The sequence below is a fragment of the Melopsittacus undulatus genome, chromosome 1 (assembly GCF_012275295.1).
Source record: "Melopsittacus undulatus isolate bMelUnd1 chromosome 1, bMelUnd1.mat.Z, whole genome shotgun sequence".
In the NCBI taxonomy this organism is placed as follows: domain Eukaryota; kingdom Metazoa; phylum Chordata; class Aves; order Psittaciformes; family Psittaculidae; genus Melopsittacus; species Melopsittacus undulatus.
Genome location: NC_047527.1, coordinates 96,218,311 through 96,243,992, shown reverse-complemented (window position 1 = coordinate 96,243,992; position 25,682 = coordinate 96,218,311). Strand labels below are relative to the sequence as shown.

General features: G+C 43.0%; 2 protein-coding genes across 5 annotated transcripts; both read right to left on the bottom strand.

Moving 5' to 3' along the window:
- Nucleotides 1–481: 481 nt before the first annotated feature.
- Nucleotides 482–6,050, bottom strand: LOC101874420 (probable 2-ketogluconate reductase). Of its 2 annotated transcripts, none has more exons than XM_031049736.2 (6): nt 5,934–6,050; nt 4,496–4,883; nt 3,468–3,639; nt 2,227–2,405; nt 1,573–1,669; nt 482–1,190 (listed from the first exon to the last, which is right to left on the bottom strand). In XM_031049736.2, the coding sequence occupies exons 2-6, from the start codon at nt 4,875–4,877 to the stop codon at nt 1,037–1,039; spliced, it is 984 nt and encodes a 327-aa protein (XP_030905596.2). In that variant the 5' UTR covers nt 4,878–4,883; nt 5,934–6,050; the 3' UTR covers nt 482–1,036. The 2 variants fall into 2 exon arrangements, with proteins under 2 accessions (XP_030905596.2, XP_005149910.2); XM_005149853.4 differs by having other exon boundaries at nt 4,496–4,880; nt 5,934–6,038.
- A 10,999-nt stretch (nt 6,051–17,049) lies between these two features.
- On the bottom strand, nt 17,050–25,642 carry LOC101877458 (probable 2-ketogluconate reductase). 3 transcript variants are annotated; one of them, XM_034061658.1, is made up of 8 exons: nt 25,483–25,642; nt 24,846–25,019; nt 23,784–23,890; nt 21,291–21,672; nt 19,838–20,009; nt 18,975–19,153; nt 17,785–17,881; nt 17,050–17,384 (listed from the first exon to the last, which is right to left on the bottom strand). In XM_034061658.1, exons 2-8 carry the CDS (start codon nt 24,901–24,903, stop codon nt 17,228–17,230), a joined length of 1,152 nt encoding a protein of 383 aa, XP_033917549.1. In that variant the 5' UTR covers nt 24,904–25,019; nt 25,483–25,642; the 3' UTR covers nt 17,050–17,227. The 3 variants fall into 3 exon arrangements, with proteins under 3 accessions (XP_033917549.1, XP_012984720.1, XP_033917550.1); XM_013129266.3 differs by lacking the exon at nt 25,483–25,642 and having other exon boundaries at nt 23,784–24,019; nt 24,846–24,882; XM_034061659.1 differs by lacking the exons at nt 23,784–23,890; nt 25,483–25,642 and having other exon boundaries at nt 24,846–25,345.
- Nucleotides 25,643–25,682: the final 40 nt, after the last annotated feature.

The following is a 25,682-nucleotide window of genomic DNA, read 5'->3' as shown; positions in this document are numbered from 1 at the left end:
TGAGTGTCCCCGTCATGTACACACATAGCCAAGCCCCGCGCAGGTATAGCTGAGCAGAGGCTCTGTTATTAGGGTGAGTGAGATGTCTGGGAAGTGAAACTAAGGCTGATTGCTGCGTTCCCATTCAGGACTGCCCCAGCAAGGCCTTGCAAACTGGTCCCGAAGATAAACATTGCTGCTGGAGCATCAGGAAAAAGCGGGGCCATCAGCTCGACACAGATTGCTGTGCCATGTAGTTTGTCGGTGACACCAGAATACGATTTAACCATCTTTCAGTTTGATGCAATGTTGATGGACAATTTCAATCGCATTCATAATTTTCATGGTTTAAACCCACGAAGTATCTCAGTAACACACAGCCACTCGCTCACAACCCATCTCCCTTTCCCCCCGTCCAGGCAGGACGGGGAGGAGAACTGAAAGAATGTGAAACCCACATGCACATTGAGATAAGAACAGTTTAATAACTAAAGTACAATATAATAGTACTAATACTAATGCTGAGGGAAATAACAAGGAGAATTAAAACTAAAATAGGAAAGGAAAAACCCCAATAAACACAACTAATGCACAATGCAATTGCTCATCAACTGCAGACTGATACTCAGCCCAGCCTGAGCAGTCATCAGTCCCTTCCAGGTAACTCCCCACAGTTTATATCCTGACCATGACATGCTGTGGTATGGAATACCCCTTTGGCTAGTTTGCGTCACGTGTCTTGTCTCTGGTCCCTCCTGGCTTTTTGTGCCCCTCCGCACTGGCAGAGCATGAGAGACTGAAAAGTCATGATCAGAGTAAGTAAGTGCTACAGAGCACAACTAAAACATTGGTGTGTTATCGGCATTGTTCTCAGACTGAAGCTAGAACACAGCACTGCACTGGCTACTAGGAACAAAATTATCCCAGATGAAACCAGGACAACTACACACCTGATCTGTATATACACACCAGTGATAATTGCATGAAGAGTGGTCAAATTACTGTTTCATCACACCAGGATAATCACTAATGACAATAACATTAAATGCAGGCTGCTTTATAGTAACACTTCATTAGGGATAGGAAGACCTGTAAGACCTGCTTTTATGCTCTCTGTCATGTTTTCCATCATTAGGCGGCGTGTCTTTTTGGTGGCGCTTCCAATGTGAGGAGTTATTATAATATTCTTCAGCTTTAACAAGGGGTGATCCCTGAAAAAGGAAAATAAGTCCTCAGCCAGACATACACAGAGCATTCATCTGTTATTTCATCACCTTGAGGTGGCCAGGGAAGTATTTAAAAGAATAATGAAGAATAAAAAATAATTGCATGACCAAAGCATACTCAGAGGAGTTCAAACTGCTGCCTTGCTTGTGGGTTTTTTATGCAACAAATCCTCCAAATGAGTCAGTGTGAAATTTGTTTGGCTAGGATGGAAGGACTGGGGACATTGTTTTGGTAGGACCAGTGCATGTCCATCATGTACTCCTACTAACAAAATTGTGTCACTTCTCACACGCTCACAAACTTGTACTTTGAACCACAAAACACATACATACACTCATTTATACTTCACCTAAATACATCTCCTACCTTGGCAAAGGTTCAGGATATGTCACATCCAAAGCGGCTGCCTTAATAATTTTCTTTTGAAGGGCTTCCACCAAAGCATCCTGATCCACAACCAGGCCTGGGTTACAGTAAGAAAGATACTCTTGTTTTTGTATTTCATACTGTTCTCTCACCATCCTTTTGGGCACGGTAGTCACGCATACAGCAGGGCCAGCGATGTTCACAAAGCAAAAGCAGAAGCAGCAGCAGAGGGAGTGCGGTGAAGTTGGAGGAGGAAGCTTGGGTACATGCAGTGGAGTTGGATAGGAATTTTAAAAGGCAGAACATGGCATGATAAGATGAAGTACAGCGCCAGACCTCAGAGTGGACTGTGCCACCGTGATGTACATCAGCAACAGCACTGCACTAAATAAGTAACAAGCTTAAGCAGGACATTATGCAAGTATATGTGTGCTTCTAACACTCCAAGCTCACTAACATTTTAGAGACTTTCTTCCTCAAAATTACAGAATACTTAAAAATTTTGCTGAGATTTGTCCATGGATATCTAAATAATCTAGTGATCAAGACAACTTACCAAAAAATTCAGAGTGAGAGACACTTATAGGGCTGGGTTTCCCCAGGAGTTTTTATGCCAGCAAACCATAATGCAGTTTTGTTTATTGTGCATCCTACCTCTGCTGATGTTTATCAGAGTAGCTGTGGGTTTCATCAGCTCCAGCTCTTTCTTCCCAATCAGTTTGTGTGTCTGTGGAGTCAGGGTCACAGCCAGCAACACAAAATCTGACTGCTGGAGCAAATCATCTATCTTCTTACAGTAAACAGCTCCAACGGCACTTTCATCTTCCTTATTTCTGAAAGGAAAAACCCAAAATTAAGTCCAGCAATAAGCAATAAGAAAAAAGTTCAAATCACCTTTAGATAAAAGGTTTCTTAATCATTTTCTTCACTCCATAATGCAAAGCAGTTAGACTGTTATCTGACTGAAACTCAGTAAAGAAAATTGTTACAGTGTTTCCCACGATACTAAGTGCACTACACACAATAGTGCAGTGCTCTACATGTGAGAAGGGCAAGTAAGAAATGCGTGTAAAGAATCAAGTACATAAAGAATCATGCATGCAAGAATCACATAAATGCACTGAATAAACAATAAATAAATGCATTTGTGTCACAGCTTCTGCTTGTTTCTTTTCCAGCCCAAAAGCAAGACTGATGGTTGACATTAATTCCCTTGCCTTTGTAAAATAACTTGACTGAAAATTACTGAAGAAAGACACAAGACAGGGCCGGGGTTAAGTCTTCTGAAATGTGTTTCAGCAACAGTCAACCTGGGAGCTAAATCCTTCCAGATTACTTCTCCTTTCCTCAGTCTATCACAGTGTTACCAACATGAGAGGAAGGCTCAAGGAGACCAGTGAGATGAATCTCTCCCATTCCTTCTTGATTTTGTTTAGGTATAAATTGGGAAATTGATTACCATCTTGCAGCAGGTATATATGTACTTTGCCACCCCAAATAAAGCAACAGTAATATAGCAGAGACTTTTTGTCATGGGCCAGAGGACACCACTAGCCCTGTCCCATGGCTTCCCCACATCCCTGGACCCCATGGCAGCTCCCCTTAGGGCTATCAGCTCCTGTCCCAGCGATTCAGCAGGGCTGGTCCAGCTCTCCTAAGCCCCTGTCTGGCCTCTGCCCTCTGAGCTTGGCTGATGATTTGGACTTTTGTTTGAACCTGGCCATGATCTGTGGCTCTTGCTGCTTCTTGGCACAATATTTAGTAAGAATAATACAGAGAGCACATGGTCCTAATCTTGCACAGATAAAACAAGAGATCAGTTTGATAGTGAAAGGTACAAACAACACTTAAAAGCAGTGATAAAATACTTTTCATGGAGATACAACCTGCTTTACCTCTGATTCCTGTTGTGGTATAAAATCTTCATCTCAAAGGCTTTGGCTCTCTGGGCCACTTTGTAGCCGATGGTTCCCATCCCCACAATTCCCAGGGTTGCCCCAGAAACCTCAGCCCCCAGCCAGTCTGCAGGGAAATACTCTGTGTCAGGGGAGACTGCCATCTGATAGCCTTGGAGGAGGGAAAAGACAAAAACATGTCATGTAAAGGATGTCCTGGCATCAGGTTACTAATCTGGGGTTGGAGGGCTTTTTTGACTTTTTATCATAAAACAAGGCAGAAGTACAGGAACGGTAACAATCATACAATCATAGAATGGTTTGGGTTGTTAATGTTGTGTTTCTGGACAAGAAGAGGATAATGTTGTATCCTTAACATGACATCTGACATTGATTTCTTGCTAAGGATAGAAACATGTCCAGCCCCTCTTTGGCAGACAGGGAAGTTAAGGCCAAAGCAGCAATCTCCCTTTGATGTGCAACTGATGAATCAGTTGTATTATCATCTAGACTTTCAGTAAGGTCAAAATATGGTTCCCAGCTGTCTTGTAGAAACAACAAAGTTGGCCCAGAAAAGAAACACAGAGCCTGGGCCACCATGCTGGGATTTCTGGACAGCTTGTGCATAATGACTCAGATACATGGCAATTTGGCAAAGCCAGGACTCAAGCCTATGTGAAAATACCTCCTTTTAATCCCCTTTTAGTAAAACTTGAAAAGCAAGGCCTGCAGTAAACAAGTACAATGAATAAGTGGCTATGGGCTATGGGAGAAGAGGCCTGAATTTAGGGTTGTCTGAAGAAGGAAGACACCTACTTTGCTATATAAACATATACCTGTTTGGAAACAGTACACACTGCATGTAAGTTACTGTCAACATGACAAGTTAGTCTTAACTTTTACCTCATCCCTCTGTTTTCCTTTATTCCTACTTTTAAGCTTACCTTTGCATCAGCACAGGCTTGCTAACTGCTTGTTTTGAAAGGTCACCTTTTCTCAAGAAAGACTAAAACCATTTCAGTTATTACCTTCCACAAGTCTCCTGGAAGATGCCAGCATCAAAGCCATCCCAAAGTCTGCAGTGTCAGTGGAAACAGCAAATGGAGTGTTGGCCACCTTCACACCATAGCTGGACAGGAGGCGCAGGTCCAAGTGATCTATTCCCACTCCAGAGCTTGCAACTATTTTCAAGTTAGGCAAGCTCTGGAGCAGCTCTTCATTAATAACTGGTTTGTGATACCATATATAAATAGCTCTGATCTTTTCACTGAGAGATTTCTTGTTTTCAAGATATTCTTTCATGCTGATGAGATGAAAATGTTTCTCCAGAAATTCAATGTGGTCTTCATATACTCCATGCTTCCCTCCTATACAGTCAATGAGCACATAAGGCAGTTCCTGACTCTCCATGGCCTACTAAAGCAACAAGAGACCAAAAAGACATATCCTTAGGAGACTCATTGTACTTTCTTTGAAGAAACAGGAGTTAATTGGCTTCATTACATGCTGTTTTCCCACTCGATGACAGAGTTGGCTAAAGGTACTCACATGCACAACTTTTATTGCATTCTTCCTGTGTTATTCAGAAGGGTGTTCAATTTTTATACTATCTTGTTAATTGCTTCTGGCACACCAGCTATGCTAACACTTAAACAAAAGAGCTACCAGATGCTATCCTGATCACTATTTGGTATTTAAAGGCTGAAGTCCTGATAATTTAAGAATCTGACCATGTGAGTGGGAGAGTATCTTTTAGCCCCTAAGTTCTACCTTTGATTGACACCCATGCAACCGTATTAATTAATAAGAATTCCTTATCTCAGGAAAAAGTCTTGTCTAATAGAACAGAGCTATAATTTGTGAGCTATGAACTTTGGAGTTATCAGTTAACTTCCTGAACATAAGTTCACCCTTTGTTTTCCCTTGGTCTCCTTTGGTGTCCTGACAACTCTTCACTCTGTTGTCTCTGGAAAAAAACAACTCTATTATCTCACGTTAAAGACAAGAGACCCCCACGCTGTCTCTTTGGCTACTCTGCCACAGCATCAGTGATGCTGAGCAGACTATTGCATACTGGGCAGACAGCAGTGGGCAGCCCTATCTCCCTGGCCGAGCACACCGGGATGCGCAGCCCCAGGGCAGCTGTAGCAAGGCGCCACTGCTCCCCACCGACTGCTTGACGGGGGCAGCGCCCCAGTTCTCCTCCATTTTGGCAGCCGCCGGAACGTGGAGTAGCGGCTGCTTTCCCAGCCTTAGGGCGGGTTCAGACCTTCCTTAGGGCGTTTGCAGTTGACCCGGTGACCCTGCTCATGGGACTGGAGGAACTGGGCTGTGGGCAGCAGGGCTCAGCCCGGCCCAGGGGAGCACGGGAGAAATCATGATACTGTCCCCGTCGCGCTCCCAGCCAATTCCAGCTCGGTTCAGAGACCCCGGGAAGACACCCGAGCCCCGCAACCCCGGTCCTACCGACGGTACTGCCGGGCTTCCGTCGAAGGGCTGCGGCGTGTGCCGAGACGCGGAGGAGAGCCGCACTCACCACCGCCGGCCCCTCTCGCCACAGCCGCGCCCAGCCGCGGGGCCGGGCCGTAGGAGGGCGAGGGCGGAGTGGGGCCGCCCAAGCCGGGGCTGCCTGGCCGGTCGTGCGTGCACGGCAGTACCGGTTCAGTGCCTGCGGTCGCCCACCAACTTGCTTCCTTGGGCAGGCTGCTGGGGTGAAGGGGAAGGAAAGGAGGTGACGGGGGGGGCAAAAGTCGAAGAATCCCAAAGTGGTTTTGGGTTGGAAGGGACCTTAAAGCTCATCCAGCTCCATCCCCCTGACACGGGCAGGGACACCTTCCACTAGACCAGGTTGCTCCAAGCCCCATCCAACCTGGCCTTGAACACTGCCAGGGATGGGGCAGCCACAGGTTCTCTGGGCACCCTGTGCCAGGGCCTCACCACCCTCACAGGGAAGAGCTTCCCAATAGCTAGAGCACCGAAACCTCCGGCCCGATGCTCGCTTGCCAGGCCGCAGCAACACCGGCAGCACCGCCTGCCCGCACCGGCGGACGCAGGGCAGGCCCAGCAGCCTGCTCCGCTGCAGACCACCCCTGGCGGCGGCGGTGCCGGCTCCCCCTCGCGGCGAGGCGGTCCGGGCCTGAAGCGACACGGCAGCGGGAGCCGGTGGGAGGCTGTGGGTACCTCTGCTAGGCCCCTCGGCGGAAGAGGGGGGCCGAGCTGCGGGGAGGCTCATCCGTACACATAGCCAAGCTCAGTTATTAAGGTGAGGGAGATGTCTGAGAAGTGAAACGAAGGCTGGTCGCTGCGTTTCCCCAGCAAGGCCTTGCAAACTGCTCTCCAAGGGTAAACACTGCTGCTATACCATCAGGATGAGCAGGTCCATCAGCCCGACACAGGTTGCTCTGCCATGTACTTCGTTGGTGACACTAGAATACGATTTAAACGTCCTTCAATTTGCTGTAACATTGATGGCCAATTTCAAAAGGATGTGACAAAAAATAATTGCATGACCAAAGCATACTCAGAGGAGTTCAAACTGCTGCCTTGCTTGTGGGTTTTTTATGCAACAAATCCTCCAAGTGAGTCAGTGTGAAATTTGTTTGGCTAGGATGGAAGGACTGGGGACATTGTTTTGGTAGGACCAGTGCACGTCCATCATGTACTCCTACTAACAAAATTGTGTCACTTCTCACACGCTCACAAACTTGTACTTTGAACCACAAAACACATACATACACTCATTTATACTTCACCTAAATACATCTCCTACCTTGGCAAAGGTTCAGGATATGTCACATCCAAAACGGCTGCCTTAATAACTTTCTTTTGAAGGGCTTCCACCAAAGCATCCTGATCCACAACCAGGCCTGGGTTACAGTAAGAAAGATACTCTTGTTTTTGTATTTCATACTGTTCTCTCACCATCCTTTTGGGCACGGTAGTCACGCATACAGCAGGGCCAGCGATGTTCACAAAGCAGAAGCAGCAGCAGAGGGAGTGCGGTGAAGTTGGAGGAGGAAGCTTGGGTACATGCAGTGGAGTTGGATAGGAATTTTAAAAGGCAGAACATGGCATGATAAGATGAAGTACAGCGCCAGACCTCAGAGTGGGCTGTGCCACCGTGATGTACATCAGCAACAAGCTTAAGCAGGACATTATGCAAGTATACGTGGGCTTCTAACACTCCAAGCTCACTACAAGGGCAGCGCCCGGTTGCTTCCCCATTTTGCCAGCCGCCAGAGTGTGCAGTAGGGGCTGCTTTCCCAGCCTTAGGGCGGGTTCAGCCCTTCCTTAAGGCATTTGCACTTGTCTTGGTGACCCTGCTCGTGGGACTGGAGGAGTTGGGCTGTGGGCTGCAGGTCTTGCCCCGGCACAGGAGGGCATGGGGCAGCCTGCCAGCTTTGAACACTGTCAGGGATGGTGCAGCCACAGCTTCTCTGGGCACCCTGTGCCAGGGCCTCACCACCCTCACAGGGAAGAACTTCTTCCTCAGATCCCATCTCAATCTCCCCTCTGTCAGTTTAAAGCCATTCCCCCTTGTCCTGTCCCTACCTGCCCTTGTCAAAAGCTCTTCTCCAGATTTCTTATTTGGAATCTGCTCTGAGATCTCTGAGCCTTCTCCAGGCTGAACAAGCCCAACTCTCTGAGTCTGTCTTCATAGGAGAGGTGCTATACGTATTGTGTTTCTGTGCTATTAATGATATCAGAATAATCAGGGATTTTGCATTAACATCAACCATGCTGGTTCTTTGCATACTATCTCTGAATACCAGCTATGGTATGGTCTCTGTTGGTCATGACATTATTTGCATGTGAGTTAATGTGTCACAAAGAATCAGTTGACTTCGATGGGCAGACAGCAGTGACAGATTTCATTGTACACATGAAGGTCTTTTCCTTCATATAATAACCAGCACTTGTGTGCTGCTGTCTCTTCTGACTCCTGTACTGCTTTGCAAAAGAATGGATTACAAAATCATGCCTTCTTGAATTCTATCAAACACATTTTGATATGCTCAATATTAAGGCAGTCAAGTTTTAACACTAAGGCCTCTATAAAATGACTAATGGAAAGATAAATCATAATAAAATGTTGTAATAATTACACCAAAGCATAAATGGTTCTAATTATCCTGGTGATGATTTTTGAGTATCATTTGCTTACATGGATTTAAAGTTCAGACAGGTAAAGCAAAAATTCATTACCTAGCAAGATCAAATCACAGTGTGTTAACTGGATTCTCAGTTAGATATACTTGAATTTTCCCCTTTAAAAAAACTCTGACAAACCAGTTCACATCAACTGCTTCCAAGTTTGCTGATAAGATGTAATGGGTGATCTGTTAACTTACTGCTTAAGTTACAGTACCTGAGACCAGAGGACCATTGTAAAGCCCTCTCAAAGACTGAAGTCATTCTCACCATGAATTGAGGAAGAATGTCTACCATATTTTCGTAGTGAAGGTTAAAAAACCTCCAGACTTTGGAAGGACAACATGGTTGTTTTTCCCTCTGCATATCAAATTAACAAATTTGAATTAACAAAATTAAGGAGGACTTAGTCAGAGGAGGTAAAAAAATAATAGTCAAAGGAATATTACTCTGTTTGTAAGCAAAAATTCAGGACATACATATCAAATGTCAAAGAAATGGATGTGTTATGTGGTTATGTGTGGAGAGTAACAGATGGTTTTGAAGTTTTTTTGTGTAACTTGAATGTCTAATTTTCACATTATGGTTCAGGAGCTGATATATGTCTGTAAGTAATGTATCTGTATAGCAACATGTGTGACAGAAGAGGTCAGGGAGCTATTTATAGTAGGAGTGATTGAAGAGCTATTCATATTACTGAGGCATAGAATGTCACAGTGTGGGCAGCAACCAAACCATAGTTACCATAAGCCAAGTCTGATGAAGGTAAACCAAGATGAGAGTGTTACACCAGTGCACTATCATGTTCTAAGTAGATTTAATTTGTAGAGTACCTTATAGACCTTCATGTAGTATGTGAAGCTGAATTACATAGTGTGCAGTGTGCTGTTCATTTTCTATTATAGAAGGGGATCTATTATACCAGTATTGTGACAGAGTTCTTTGAAATACATGTCTGTGGGTGTGGGGAAAGAAGTGATGCGCAGTCCGTGAACTTCATTCCCATAATTAAATATTGCCATTGGTGTCCATGTGATACTGCAGAGCAAACAAATACCTGCAGTGTTAAGTCACTTGCATAATAATTGTTTCTTAGGACCTTTGAAGTATTGTATTAGCCCAAAAGATTTTTGCATAATATAATGTGTACCTTTCCCAGGTGGAATATATAGACTAACTTAAACATGAAACTGGATGAGGACATGCATTTCCCATGTCTATGCTATGTGTCATAAAGCAATATTATACAGAATCACACACTGGTCTGGGTTGGAAGAGACCTTAAAGCTCATCCACTTCCAACCCCCCTGCCATGGACAGGGACACTTGCCACTAGACCAGGTTGCTGTGATCAGGATTCATAGGACAAAAAAAGTAGAGGCAGGAAATCTGTATTCATGGGTTTGACATTTCAGACAAGTCTAACACAAGTGATGCATTTGTTTTCACTGGCTTTAAACCATCATGAAACGTTATCACTAACCCATCTATTTGCCATAGGCAAGGTCAGCTTTCCCAGAATACTTTAGCAGCACTTTATTCCAGATCATGTACTCTTCACTCATCAAAATGTTTAAAACATTTATACAAATCTGAATTAATGGAGTGAACTGTAATTGATCATATCTTTGCTTATGTGGCCACTGCATTTTTTGATCCATTTTTAGTAACTGCAGATTGCAATTATTGTGTTTTCCAAGCACAGTCTAAGTAGAATGGCAGAGATGGGAAACAGCATCTAATAAGCACAGGAAGGTTTCCTTAACTGTTAATTTGATACTATTTAATAAATATTCATAGATCAAGAAAAGGCAGGAAACAAAGGGCCAATTTTTGCAGTGTGTCATGATTTAACTGCAGCAGAAAACTAAGTACCACACAGCCTTACTAGGAAGAAAACTAACCCTACTCCAGCCAAAACCAGAACACAATGTAGTTTGACAAGAGAGGTAGTTGCTTCCTGAGGACATTCAGGAAAGCTGTTCTTCAAGTGAGACAAGGAGGCACAAAAGCACAAAACGTAATCAGTTCTAAGTAATGTTAAGTTTGATGGCTTCTGTTATCATGTAGGTGGCCTTATCTGCTTTAATGTCAAGGTGAGACATAATGACGTTATTTAATTGGAACAATATATGATATCTGGGAGAAAGGAAAAAATATAATTATCCATTGTACATCCAAATAAAGAGAAATCCAACTTTAGGTTTTGCACTCTATTTATATATAATGTTAATTAAATATAAATTTACAAGTTTCACTTACATCCACAGAACCTGATAACCTGTGTTAGTTAAGTTTGGACATTAAAAGTACATGCAAAAAAAGTTAATACTGGGCTCTTTTGTCCAGAAACAGACTTTTCATAGAATCATAGAATCATAGAATAGTTAGGATTGGAAAGGACCTCAAGATCATCTAGTTCCAATCCCCCTGCCATGGGCAGGGACACCTCACACTAAACCATATCACCCAAGGCTTCATCCAACCTGGTCTTGAACACTGCCAGGGATGGAGTATTCACTACCTCCCAGGGCAACCCATTCCAGTACCTCACCACCCTAACAGTAAAGAATTTCTTCCTTATATTCAATCTAAACCTCTGCTCTTTAAGTTTCAACCCGTTACCCCTTGTCCTATCACTACAGTCCCTAATGAAGAGTCCCTCCCCAGCATCCCTGTAGTCCCCCTACAGATACTGGAAGGCTGCTATGAGGTCTCCACGCAGCCTTCTCTTCTCCAGGCTGAACAGCCCCAACTTTCTCAGCCTGCCTTCATATGGGAGGTGCTCCAGTCCCCTGATCATCCTTGTGGCCCTCCTCTGGACTTGTTCCAACAGTTCCATGTCCTTTTTATGTTGAGGACACCAGAACTGCACACAATACTCCAGGTGAGGTCTTCCGAGAGCAGAGTAGAGGGGCAGGATCACCTCCTTCAACCTGCTGGTCACGCTCCTTTTGATGCAGCCCAGGATACAGTTGGCTTTCTGGGCTGTGAGTGCACACTGCTGGCTCATGTTCATTTTCTCATTGACTAACACCCCCAAGTCCTTCTCTGCAGGACTACCATGAATTTCCTTTTTGCCCAACCTGTAGCTGTGCCTGGGACTGCCCTGACCCAGGTGTAGGACCTTGCACTTGTCATGGTTAAACTTCATGAGGTTGGCATCAGCCCACCTCACAAGCATATCAAGGTCCCTCTGGATGGCATTCCTTCCCTCCAGCGTTATCAACCGAACCACATAGCCTGGTGTCATCGGCAAACTTGCTGAGGGCACACTCAGTCCCACTGTCTGTGTCATCAACAAAGATGTTGAACAAGACCGGTCCCAACACCGAACCCTGAGGGACATCACTGGTTACTGTTTTCCAACTGGACACTGAGCCATTGATCACAACATTTTGCGGGCAGCCATCCAGACAGTTCTTTATCCACTGTGTGGTCCATCTATCAAATTGACTTTTGTCATTAGGTAGGAATTTGAACTATGTCAGAAGAGAGATTAAACCCTCCTGACACATTAACCCTACACAATGGTCTGAGCTATAGTTACGCAATTCAGATAATGGATAGTGATGTCCTGGCACACAGATATGACCAAATATCCCCCCGGCCAAAATGCCATCAAAGTTAACTACCGGAGACACCATTCTAATAGAGGTGTGTTTTTACAGAAGTAGCCTTTGGGCCCAAAAGATATGCAGTACTTCAGCTTTGTGTTGGGGAAACAAGCCTGTTGGGAGGGAAATCTCAGGGCAATGCAGCAGGTCCAAGAAAGGAAGACTCCAGAAGTAGTTTCCACCCAGTCATGGCAAGTTGCACTTTCAGTTAAAGCAATTTGTAAATGAAGCACTGCTGCAGCTTGCTATGGTGATTCTATGTAGGGTGTTTCATGCTCCCTGGGGCACACAGGCCCCCTTCTGCTGTTTTCTGACAGGAAGCCTTCCTTTTGGCCTGTTATCAAACCCAACGTCTGGGCTGCATCCCATTTGTATTCATGGCTCACACATCCTTTCTGAAAAATAAACAGAGATGGCAATGGCTCTAGGTGCCTGACATCCAAAGCAGAGGCCCCACTAGCACCTCAAGATTACCAGTCTGCATAGCAGTCACCAGTGGATCTTGGTCAACTGCTACACCTCATTTTGAATAAGAATGTCTCAGTGCCATTTGCAGGGAATGATCTGAGAATGAAAAGAGAATAGAAGGTGAGAGTGAGGAATTTTTGCCATGCCTGATGTGTCCTTGGTGTATGGATCAGGCCTGTAGTGGATGCAGAGAGGTGCTGCATGTAACACAACTGGAGACAGCTCATACTTTCTTGTCAGGCTGTCTACAGTTCCTAAGGACACCTCATCTGATATCAGTGAGAGGAGCTGTGGTTTTCATCAGCTCCATCTCTCTTTCCTCAATCAGACTGTCAGTCTGAGGTGTCAGGCTTGCCATCACCATTACATAATCTGCCTGCTGGAGCAAGTTGTCTATCGTTTCACAGTAAGAGGCACTGACAGGTTGCTCCTCTTGCTCTTTCCCCGTGGGGAAAAAAAAGGATCACACGGTATTTCAGAACATCAGTCATGAAAACATTTTCTTCAGTGATGTCACTGGTATACAAAATAAGGGATCTGATTATCACAGTCATGTAGCAAAGAGGAGGCAAACAAAGATGGATTTAGTCTCAGTTGGCTGTTTAGGCCCTTCTGGAAGACTGCAAGGTCTACATCAGGGGATGGATTGTGTGCCTGCATCTCAGCCACTGCAGTGCAGGGCCCAGGGCTTTCTTTTAAAGTCTACAAGTGGACTAAGGCTAAGCACTGGAACAGATGGCAGACATGGTCCATTCTCCAGGATCCTCTGTGGGGAAAGTGCACCTCGGGGGATGCAGTAATCACTCAAGCCATAGCAGTGGTATTCATCAGAACTCATCTGTGTGAGCACTAAGCATGCTATTGGTTCTCATCCTGTTGTCATCCTCCAGTGAACCTGTCATTTTCTGATGAGTGGAATCAGCAAGGCAGCTCTTTGGCATGCTCCAGGATGCCTCAGGACTTTCACAAAGAGAAGTGTTCAACACAAAAAGTTATCAAAGCAGAAAGATTTTTAGTTTGAACTTTTCACAATCAAAGAACACTTGCCATTCCTCCTGTTCTTTGTAAATCTATCTGACTGAACTTTTGGAACTAAAGAAGCAATGATAGGATATTGTGTGCACGATCTCCAGGCTCCAGGCTGCAAGAGAATAGCTTTGAATTATCTCCTCCTTAACCTATAAATAAAGAAAGAAGTTACACTAAGAAAATAACTTCAATGTAACTTTGGACCATGTATCTCCTAACACATGCATTTTATTGTTTTCTTTCAGTGTCCAGGTCAACAACCAGAGATTAAGCAAGTGAAGAAATAACTGGAACTACAGCCAGTTTTGCAGCATGCAGAGTGCATCTCCCTTCAGCACATAAGCTTGAAGTGTAAATGTGCTTTAAAATTAGCAGGTTTTTAATTTCTGTTGTACTGTGTTGCACGGTCTGCATATGCAGAAAATCACTGAAAGCCACACGTACTTGCACTGCAGCTTATCTCTTTCAGTCAGGGAGGAGTAAAACTCTCTCAGTGTAGATCACAGTTAATAGCAGTAAACGCTTGTTCTGTTTGTTGGCTGCACCTTGCCTTGATTGCCTTGAGCTGGCCTTGAGTTGTACAGAGGAGTCTTACAGTGAAGAGCCCCTGTGCTAAATCTCTAACAGGGATCAGATTTACAGATACACAGGATAGGAGGGACTAGAAATAAGGGGTGAAATCCAGCTAAATACTTGGCAAAATCCTACTGGTTTGAAGAGAAACAAGGTTTTCTCAAGAACTGTTCTCAAGTTAATCAGTTTTCATGTTGTGCCAAGCATGTATTTTCTAGTTCTCCGGTAATTCAGTTTCAAAAAGATCACTCCCAAACTTCAAAAAAATGGGGAACAAATAAACAAAAGGCAGAGTTATGTGGCACTACAGTAAGATAAGAATAAAAAAGGTATAAGCTTGATTTTCTTTTCTCTGCTCACATATCTAGGAAACATTGGAATTCCTAATATAAAACCAAAATTAAGTTTCCAAGTGTTTGATCACCAGGTAGTTCCTTACAAGACTGATTTGAGGTAACCATTTGCTTTTATCTCTTGTTTTAATCTCAATACTGTTTCTTCATTTCTTGCTACATTCTTGATATAATTCCTTGAAAAGTAAATGCTGCCTATCTAAAAGGGAGTTTATTCTGTAATTAAGAGTCGAGACATATTTTTACAACTGTGTCCTATTGTGGTACAAAATGTTCATTTCAAATGCTTTGGCTCACAGAGCAATCTTATACCCAGTGCTGCCCAAGCCAATGATCCCCAGAGTAGCTCCAGTAACTTTAACTCCCAGACAATTGTCTTTGCAGTACTCCATACCTGAAGAAATTGCAATGTGATAACTTGCAAGAAAAACACTGCAATATGGGAAATGAATGGGGTTCAACACAAAGGAACAACACTTCTACTACTACTTGTACTACACTTTTAAAGGTTACGATCACACAATTTTAAATAGCAATAATTTTTGTAATGTTGTAGATACCTAATACATCCTCTTTCTCTGCCACATGCATGTGACATTCCCATTTATTCTCACCATACTGCAAAAAGCTTTCTGATGTAATCTCCCCTAAAAGTTCTTTGCTGCTTTAAACTACAAAAATATTGTCCTGTTCTGCACCAAAAATTAAAATAATTATTGCCAGTAACACCACTGTTTTTGGAAATGTTATGTGGAAAATAATACTAGGTTTAGGATTTGCTATTTAGACTAAGTACAGGTCTTCTGTTCACCTCTGCCATTCTCTTTGGAAAGAGAAGTGTGACTTCCTTAAAAGTCACTACTCAGTAATTTCCATGATTATCTGTTAAACCTGCAAAATTCTGTGTAGTTCCACAACACAGAAAATACCCTTATATGCAGAGACAGCACTTACCAGTCTGCTAGCAAGGTGATATTTCAGTTTTCTAATATTGCCAGCTCTTGTAAAACATAAGCAGAATATTATGAAGGTATCAAAAAACACTTTGTGATAAAACACAATCATGCCAGGGCAGAGCTATCAGAAACACCACCGGGGTAGTTTATGTAGATGGCACAGGAAATTAATCACATTTTTAAATTATCTCCTCCTTCTGAGGTAGAAACAAATTTAGGGTGAGGCAAATCTAACCAAGCCAAGGGTCAGTCTATTTGGGGAAATGGCGAGAAAAAATTGTGGATGAAAATAGAAAGGCTGCTACTAGCAGAAACTGGAGCAAATCCAGTTGCACAGCTTCATCGTGAACTTTGAGTTACTAGGTTAATTTTTAAATGCTTCCTTGCAGAGATTTTTGCAGTTTCCAGTCCTCGAAGAGACACCAGTGACTTTGGAACTGCAGTGCCTTCTCCTGAGGCTATCATAAATTAACAAAATAACAAATACCGAGGCACGTTTTCCAAGAAGGACTTATGCACTCAAGATTAAAATTTGGTTTTTATTCAGGAATTTCTGTCTGTTTGTCAGAGGGTTCTTAGTTGGCAGCCTAAAAGAAAAAAAAAGAAAAAAAAGAGAAAAAAAAGACCATTTACAGCTACCATTGATTTTCCATAGGAATTTTGGGAAGAGCAGCACAGAGAGCTGTTCAAGGGCTGAAGATCTTGGAATCCCGTATAGCAATACTTGCTGTCTCATTAGTAATATTTCACTATTTATATCTGAATGTCTAATGTAGGTCTGTTTACAATTCCTGTGCTAAAACTTCATTTTACCACCCCTTCAAGAAGCCTGACCATACTGCAGCATAATGGAGAGGCTTCCTGATTTTATGGAGGTGACAAACATTTACTGTTTTCTGACTCTGTTGCTTGCTCATGAGGAAAAGAATGTAAGAAAAACTTGGCCCTGGGCTGCAAGTTAGGACTGATCCCTAATTCTGCCTTAGGCTGTATCCTCACTCTGGTAATTTCAGTGGTGAATCTATCATTGTTTTATGGCCAGTCAAGATAGAATCATCATCTTTGGATGAAACTAAATGTCTTGGAATTTGCTTTTCAAAGGATCTCCTCAGGAAAATCAAAGATACATTTTCAGTGATTGGCTTTGCTTTGAGGTAACATGTAGATGCAGCAGAGCTCTTACATTAGAAAACGTTAGGCCTATGATCATTTCAAAGGAATCTGCTTCCTTTAGTGTTTTGGTATAGAGTATTGCAATATTGGCTGAAAAGTGTTTCAGGATACACTCAAATTTCAGCAGGGAATTAATGCTTAATTCACCTTTAATGTATTTGAGAGTGTTACACAAACTGCTTGGTGTACTTGTTTATCATTATGTAGCAGTAAGTACTAGAACACAGGTATTCACTGAAATAAACTGAAGACATCAAAGTGCTCAGTTTAAAATCTTCAAACAAATCTCTTTTATTACTTCCACTTTATTTTTCAGAATTGTAAATAACAGTACAGATCAAGTCTAGTGAGATGACAGTTTTGCAGTAATTTAAAAGTGGTACAGTAAGATATAGTGCTTTCCCATACGTATGAGATTTAGCAATATCATCTGGCACAGATCATTTGGGAAACACTTCACTTGGAATGGGTTGGCCATTGAGAACAGCCAGCATATTTGCTATTGCTTCTTCTGCCATCATACGGATAGCTTGGACTGTTGCAGTTCCAATGTGAGGGGTTATGATGATGTTATTTAGTCTTAATAATGGATGATCTCTGCAAGAAACAGAAACAACAAAATGTGTTACACAGGGAATTTACTCTGCAGCTATCCCATGCTAGCTGTTAAGAACAGAACATCAGGAAACAGCAATGGCATGTTGACATAAAAGGGCCACAAGACCTCATAAAAGAACCCCATAAAGCTGTGGGAAGCTTGCTTACCCATTTCTTCTACCTTTCTATTGGTTTTGTTGCCTTGCCGGTCAGTTAGGCTAGCAAAGAACTGACAGATGTGGAAAAGGGAATAGTTTGTCATTTATTTATAACAGTAAGACAGGCTGAGGTTTTGCCCTTAACAGTGAGAGAGATTTCCCACAGCAGTCAAGATTTGGCACCCTTTGGCACACAGTTTAAAACATTTCAGATTAAGAGAACTGAAAACAGGTTTATTTACCTTGGCAGAGGCTCAGGGTGTGTCACATCCAGAGCGGCAGCCCTAATAATCTTTTTCTGAAGAGCTTCTACCAATGCGTCTTGATCAATAACTGCACCTACATTGAAATGAAATGTTGCTAGCATGATGAGTTAGTGAATGCTTCATCCCTGGCAGCATTTAAAGCCAGGTTGGATGAAACCTTGGTGATATGGTTTAGTGTGAAGTGTCCCTGCCCATGGCAGGGGGGTTGGAAAAACTAGATGATTTTAAGGTCCTTTCCAACCCTAACTATTCTATGATTCTATGATTCTATTTACCTGGAAGAGGAGAAAGATCTCAACAGTCTAGTGAGAAAAAATTACAGGATCTTTGTCTTGTTAGAAAGCATGTTTTTCTACTAACCATTAACCAAACAAAACAGATTTATTAATCTTTAATTAGAAAACAATTATCAGGTTAGATATAAGGAAGAAGTTCTTTACTGTGAGGGTGGTGAGGCACTGGAACAGGCTGCACAAAGAAGTGGTCTTCTCCATCCCTGGAAGTGCTAAAGGCCAAGTTGGACAGAGCCTTGGGCAACATGGTCTAGTGTGAAGTAGACCTGCCCATGGCAGGGGGGTTGGAACTAGATGATCTTAAGGTCCTGTCCAACCCTAACAATTCTATTATGCTATGATTATGGTCCACTTAATAAGGATTTTCCTGGGATGTGACCACTTTCAGTGTTTTCCTCATTTAGACACTGACTTCCTATATTATTATAGACAAGCTTTCCACTCTTTTCTCTCTGCTTTCTTTACTGAAAATATAATCTCTCATATGCTTGTTCAGTGCCAACACATCTGTAATCCCATGTGAGGTTTCTTTTCTTCATAGCTGTTTCAAATGAAAATTATGTTTTCCCTTGTATCCCATTCATCACCAGTGATGATAAACCTTCCAGTTATTTTCAATGAAAAAAAAGCACTGTCTTTAGTATAAGGCTGAGGTAACAGAACAGCTACTGAGTATCCGTAAGTTCTATAGGACCTTTGAACACTTGGCATCTGCTCTATGGTAAGTCATTAATTTGTAGACTGCCAGCTACTTCATGACTTAAACAATACAGAGATACCACAGACTGAGGCTGGAGGGGGGAATGTCAACATACCCAGAAAAAACACAACCTTAACTGTGCAGTCACAAACAGTGCTTTTAGACTGTTCTACCTCGGCTGATATTTATTAATGTAGCTGTGGGTTTCATCAGTCCCAGCTCCTTTTTCCCAATCAGTTTGTGAGTCTCAGGAGTCAGGTTCACAACCAACATAACAAAGTCAGATTGCTGCAGCAAGTCTTCCATCTTCTCACAGTAGTGGGCACCAACTGCCTCTTCCTCTTCCTTTCTCCTGAGGGAAAAATGCACACACAGCTAAACTGACACAAGTACTTCTAACTGGCTTTAACAATCAATCAACCCTAGGAGAAATAAAGAACAGCATAGAGACCAAGAGGGTTTAGGCCAAGGTAAGGAAAAAACATTGAAACGTACAGATGGTGGAAGAGAGGTGGGAAGGATGTGAGTTAAAAAGAAGCAAAATGAGTGGTGGGACACTGAAGGAGTGATGTATGTGCAAAGCATGTAGGCGATATCAGGCATAGGAAGTTGGGATGCAGTCAGAACCCACTCTTCTCACTCATCTATGCCAATTTGTTCTGATATGATAAGTGATCTCGCTGGGCTGAGGAGTGGGTGACGGGCTGGGTGGGCCAGGGATCTTGCCAGAATCCTGAAGAGTCCAGCAGGACAGGAGAGACAATGAGGCCTGGTTTGTTTGGACATCTTCAGAAAGGTTACACTTCCCTTGTTCCAAACTGCCATTAGCTAACCAGGGAAGAGTCAGTGCAGGAGGCAAAGGGAGCTACTTCCCAAGCAAGGGAAGCAGTAAAAAGCCAAAGTGAGGAAGTGGTGGCATGCTGGTACTCCTCATGCTGCTTACAACTATCACGAGTGCCTAGGAAGACCAGGGACACAGAGCAGAACTGTGGCTTCTGTTACAGCCTAATTATGTGCAGAAACCACATGTTTTTACCTCCGGTTCCTATTATGATACAGGATCTTCATGTTGAAGGCTCTGGCTCTCTGAGCCACTTTGTACCCAATGCTGCCCATCCCGATGATCCCAAGCGTTGCTCTGGTTACTTCCACACCCAGCCAGTCAACAGCAAAATACTTTGTGTCTGGAGAAACTGCAATCTGGCAGCCTGAAGATAAATACACGCTGAATGGGTACAAACTGACCATAAACGCAGGCTTGAGAGAAAGAAAAGGTTTCTCACCATCACAGCAGTGGGGCTGTGGGACACCCCTTACAAAAAAATCCTTGCTAATTTTGACCAGTTTATAGAAGGGCCTGGATAGTGCCATTCTCTGCAGCCGGTGCTGGAGTCAGTAACACAGGGGAGATGCTGTGATGAGTACTGTGATAGGAGGAACTCTTCTGTGGCTGAAGTATTTTCTTGGAAGTTCAAAAATACCTTCTTTGACACTTAGCAACCTGCAAGCATTGATTTCATTGGGGTTTTTTTTTGCTTTGATAAATTTCACCAATTGTCTCCTGTATCACAATCCAAAGCAGCCCTATTTGCTTGAATAGATGTGAAGATTGAAAATTCCATCTTAGCCACAAATCTCAATAAGCTTTTCTATACAGAACATGAGGTCCAGCAAGATGCAATAATGAGAAAACATCACAGGGAAGAGGTGTTACTTCATGCCCAGGGGGAAGCAGCAGTGACAAGGACTATGAGTCCCTGAAGACAGAGGCAACTTGTTGTGATATCCTCTACTGACACCTTCCTTTCCCTGAAACGTATTACATAGCAAGGGCATGTGGGGAAAGGACCTATCTTTGAGGACACAAACTAATGTCAGTGGTACAGTTTGGAACAACTCTGTCAAAAGGATTATGAGCTCTTTCAATTTAGTGCTGATGCTCTCCTGGAAATACAACCCATAGGTTTAGAAAAACGCTTCACAGAAGCAGGAAAAAAATGAACACTTATACTAATTACTGCTCTAAAGTTGGGGACATGGCCATTAATGCTTTGTACCTCCCTGTAACTCCTAACACTTGTTCCAATAGGAAATGGAGAAGGAGTGACATTTGGGGGTTGGACTAGATGATCTTTTGAGGTCCCTTCCAACCCTTGGGATTCTGTGATTTGGGTGCCATCTGTATTCAGTTCTTACTGTTATAAGGAACCCACCCAGTAAACACACAGAAGAGAATCAAGCCTCAGACATTACTTCAAGCAGGGTATCACAAGTGACTTTAAAGTGCATAATTTACTTACTCTTGTCACCATTGCCTTAAAAAAAGAAGTGGGACACAGTAAAAGCAAACCCTCTGAAAATTGAGTCCTCAGAATATTTTTTCCTTGTAAAAGCACCCCAAATATTGATTTGGGCAGATCATCTGTTTCATAGTGAAAGTGAGATATGCCAAAGAAGGAGCTAAGATCCAGAAAAATGTGAAACATTACCTTCTACTAGTCTTCTGGCAGAGGCCAGCATCAAAGCCATTGCCATGTCTGCTGTTGGGTCTGCCACGGCATGTGGGGTGTTGGTCACTTTTACGCCAAAGTTAGAAATCATTTTCAAGTCCAAGTGATCAACTCCAACCCCAGAGTTCCCAATTACTTTTAAATTAGGCAGGCTTTCTAGAAGCTCACGGTCAATAGTTGGCCTGCACTCAAACACAAAAACAGACTGTATTTTTTTGCTCATTTCCTTTTTGTTTTCAAGAAACTCCTTCATGGTGATAAGGTGAAAGTGTTTCTTCAAAAGCACTGCGAGGTTTTCTAGCACACCATGAGTTCCCCCTATATCCAGAATCAAAACGCCTGGCAAGTCTTCTGCCATGACCTGCAACAGGGGAATAGAAGAAATATTCCTGTGTTTAGGAGAACACCCTTAAAGAAGTGATGTTGTAGTGATAATTTAAATTCACATCTGTAAGACAGGAAACTGATGGAATTCGATATTGCTTTTAATGAGACAGAATAAATCCACAGTCCCTTGGTACTAGTGGTACATTAGACAACTTCCCAGTGTCTTCAATAACTCCCGATTTAGAATATAACACCAAGGAATATCCACCCCTTCAATCTAAACTCAGTCCTACAAGGTGTTCTTCTCAAACAATTTTATTTTAATTCTGAATCAATGTTGATCTTACACAAATCTGGTAGCTTCTCAGCCTTATCCACAAATTAATTTCTATAAGCAGTGGTATGAAACAAAGGCTGATAGAAAGTCACTCAAAATTTCTTGCCTATTGATGATACTTGGTGAAGCTGCAGATAGCGTAGGGAGGCACTGAGGCTCAGATGGGTCTGACAAACATCTGCCAGGAATGGGTTAAGCCTAAGACATTTGCATGATGAAGAGCCAGTTACCACGCTGCTTGCCCTTCAATGCTTTAAACACCTAGATCTGTACCTGAACTTACCTCTTGCAAAATTTCACATACCCGTGCCTCCATGTTGAACCAGTGGGAAAGAATACATGGTAAGTACCACTGACAACAGAGTTGTTCATACTAGAACTTTTCCCCTACAGAGTTGCTTAGAACTTTACTCCTGCTGGACAGTTTTGAGCCTAGTCCTTTCTGCAATACTCATGCAAATGTATTGTATGCTGCAACAAGATAGGAGCTCCACAGATAGCCACATGCCTAATAAGAGGTAACCTTTACAGCTACAAAAAATGGTAGATGAAGATTTGCTGCATGTCTTAAACACAGCTGTATTTAATGTCTTACAATTCTGTTTGCTGTGCTCCAATCACTTTAGGTCTCTATCAGGTACTGTGTTCTAGACTTGGGCCCAGGACTCCTGACATTGCTATAACAGAATTGTAATGATTTTTCACAAGTGTGCTGATTTATTCTGGGCACACAGTGCTGGGCAGAGATTTTCTGCTGCTTCAGTCCTCTCACAAAAGCCTTCACTGAGTAACCAGAATTCAAACCTGCAACAAAAAGTATCAATGCATATTGAAAGTTTCTGACAAATTGTATTTTCCCTTTTTCTGAGCAAACTCAGGCTTATCCTAACTGCAGCTGTTAAATGCTTACAACCTCAATGCCAGCAACACCACTTCTTTATCCTGCATTTCTGCCTCAATTCCCATCTGCTACTGTACATGGGCTAGAAAGAGCCTCCATGTTAGGACAGGTCTGCAGTTCACCATGACCAGTGTCTCTGGTAACACTGGTTCTGAACAGCAGCAAAAAAAGCAATGAGGTGAATAGTGCAAGCATATTGCAAAGGAATACTGTGTTCTTAAATATATCTATTCTTGCCAACTGAAGTATGCTGAATCCACATATGCTTGTGAAAATTGTGCACATTTTCCCAGCTGTAATCTGTGTTACCTTTTACAGTATTACACAACATGACTTTAGAAAGATAAACTAGATTTGTATTCCAGAGTGAATTATGCACAGAATAAAAGATCTGATGATCAGTGTTGTCCAGCTTCTTGATAATCACAACTTGATGCTCCTGCAGCATGTTACTTTGGACATCAACTAAACCTTATACTGTAAGGCAGCACTGTATTACATCATTTGCTTTCATCACCACTTCCTCCTCCATTACACTACACCACTTATGAAGGTCAGAGAGCTACATTAATTTTAGAAGCACTTCCTAAACTTCACAAGCAGATAGGTGATCCATGAGGAAGCCACAGTGCAGTGCAGGTAGAGCTGGTTTAGCCTTAAACAAACCAGCTGGTGTATTAGAAACAGGCTAGTTGAGTGTAACTGATCTTTCATTAGTGCAGACATGCTATTTCACCACAATTTCAGCCATGTTTGATGCTCACATGAGTCATTAACAGACTACAGCTTTGGTTCAAGAACTGTGGTTCTGCTAGTCCAGGTGCAATCTTAAATAATTACTGATAGCAGTAAACTAAAAACACTTAAAGGAACCTTTTAGAGGTAAGGGGGCTCTCCAGATACCAACCTTCGTGTGAGAAGCACTTATTGTTTGTTCTCCAGCACTATATGTCTTGTACCTCTGTCTGTAATCCACAGGACTTCTGTGACAGCGATGTCCATAAGAAGCAATAGCTGGATGAATACAAGCCAAATTTGACTGGCCAAACATCAATGGAATTGGTTTTAACAGACTGAATGCTTTGCTCCTGAGCATTATTACTCAGTTATCAGCTCTCTTGTCCAGTGTGCTAAATGTAACACCTGTTAAGGATATGACAGTTTGGGTTTTGTACTAGTATCATCTGCAGTATTGCTAACTCTCTTCTTTAAAGCTGTTGCTCCTCACATTTTCTATTTATATAAGATTATATGTTTCCATGTATGCATACATCTATAACCATATGTAACACTGATATAATGTATGTGTACTAAATTTTGATGCTTGCACAGCAGAGATAACTTTGAAAATATGACTCGGACTGAGACAAATGGCAAATATAAAGGACTACATTAAAGTATTAACTTCAGTGCTAACTGAAGTGGCCACACTTCTTTTGTTGAGTGTGACTCACCACTTACTTGCAGATTTGTTGACTAGGTCTGCTGTTTCACTTTGGAGTTAGCTAAATCATAGCAAAATGATTTTGCTATGAGAGTGACAGGACAGAGGATAACAGCTTTAAGATGCCAGAGGGGAAACTGAGATTAGATTTTAGGAAGAAGTTCTTCCCTGTGAGGGTGCTGAGGTGCTGGCATAGGGTGCCCAGAGAACCTGTGGCTGCCCCATCCCTGGCAGTGTGCAAGGCCAGGTTGGATGGGGCTTGGAGCAACCTGGTCTAGTGGAAGATGTCCCTGCCCGTGTCAGGGGGTTGGAGCTGAATGATCTTTAGGGTCCCTTCCAATCCAAACCAGTCTGTGATTCTATGATTCTATGAAATAAACCTATGTAATTTTCCCTAGCTGTTTCAGGTTGAAGCCAGTAGCATATGTTATCCAGAATAAATCCATCCCACTAACTTCTCTATAGAAGAAAGTGAATTACCTAAGTAACCACCCCAGAATTATCCAGCACTTGTTTCTTACTTACTTTCTGATGTCCCTGTCGCAGCTCGACTGGAGCGTAGCGGGAGGAGCTGGCAGCTCATAGTTCCGGATCCCAACGGAGCATATCCGCCCTGCCACTGCAGCGCCAGCAGGTCTTCGGTCCGGGTAGGGGATCAGCGGCAGCTTCTATGGGGGCAGCTGGGGCCAGTTTTTCTGTCTGTAACAAGACGAGACGACCTTCATTCGCCTCTCATGCTCCCGGCACTGGGAAAGAGGGCTCACAAAACGATGGTTTAATGGTGTTTGGAGAGCTCCGCAGTTCCGGGGCAAAGTAATTTAGTACAAATTGATGCTACTGTTCTAGGACTGTTCCCCACAGCCCTAGCTCAAGTTTGTGTGGATTTTTATAGTGGCAAATACGCTTTTCACACATTATTCCGCAAGCTAGCCTTTTAAATGAGTGCATGGTGTAGATTAGAATTGTAGTCATAGAATGGTTTGGGTTGGAAAGGACCTTAAGTTCTTCTTAAGAAGAACTTCCACTAGACCAGGTTGCTTCAAGCCCCATCCAACCTGGCCTTGAACACTGCCAGGGATGGGGCAGCCACAGCTTCTCAGGGCACCCTATGCCAGCACCTCAGCACCCTCACAGGGAAGAATAACAGCACACAATAACATACAAGCACTCCAGAAAGCAAGATCGGCCTGGGATGCCCACTCTTAATGGCCAGCTCCGTTCTGTAAGCTAACGTTGAAATGTCCACGTTTCGCTGCCGATGACTTCAACTGAAACATTTACCCAGTGTGTTCAAGTACTGCCTATTTGGTGGTCCAAGCCGTTCTACCATCCCCCCCGCCCGCCATCACACTTGGTACGGTC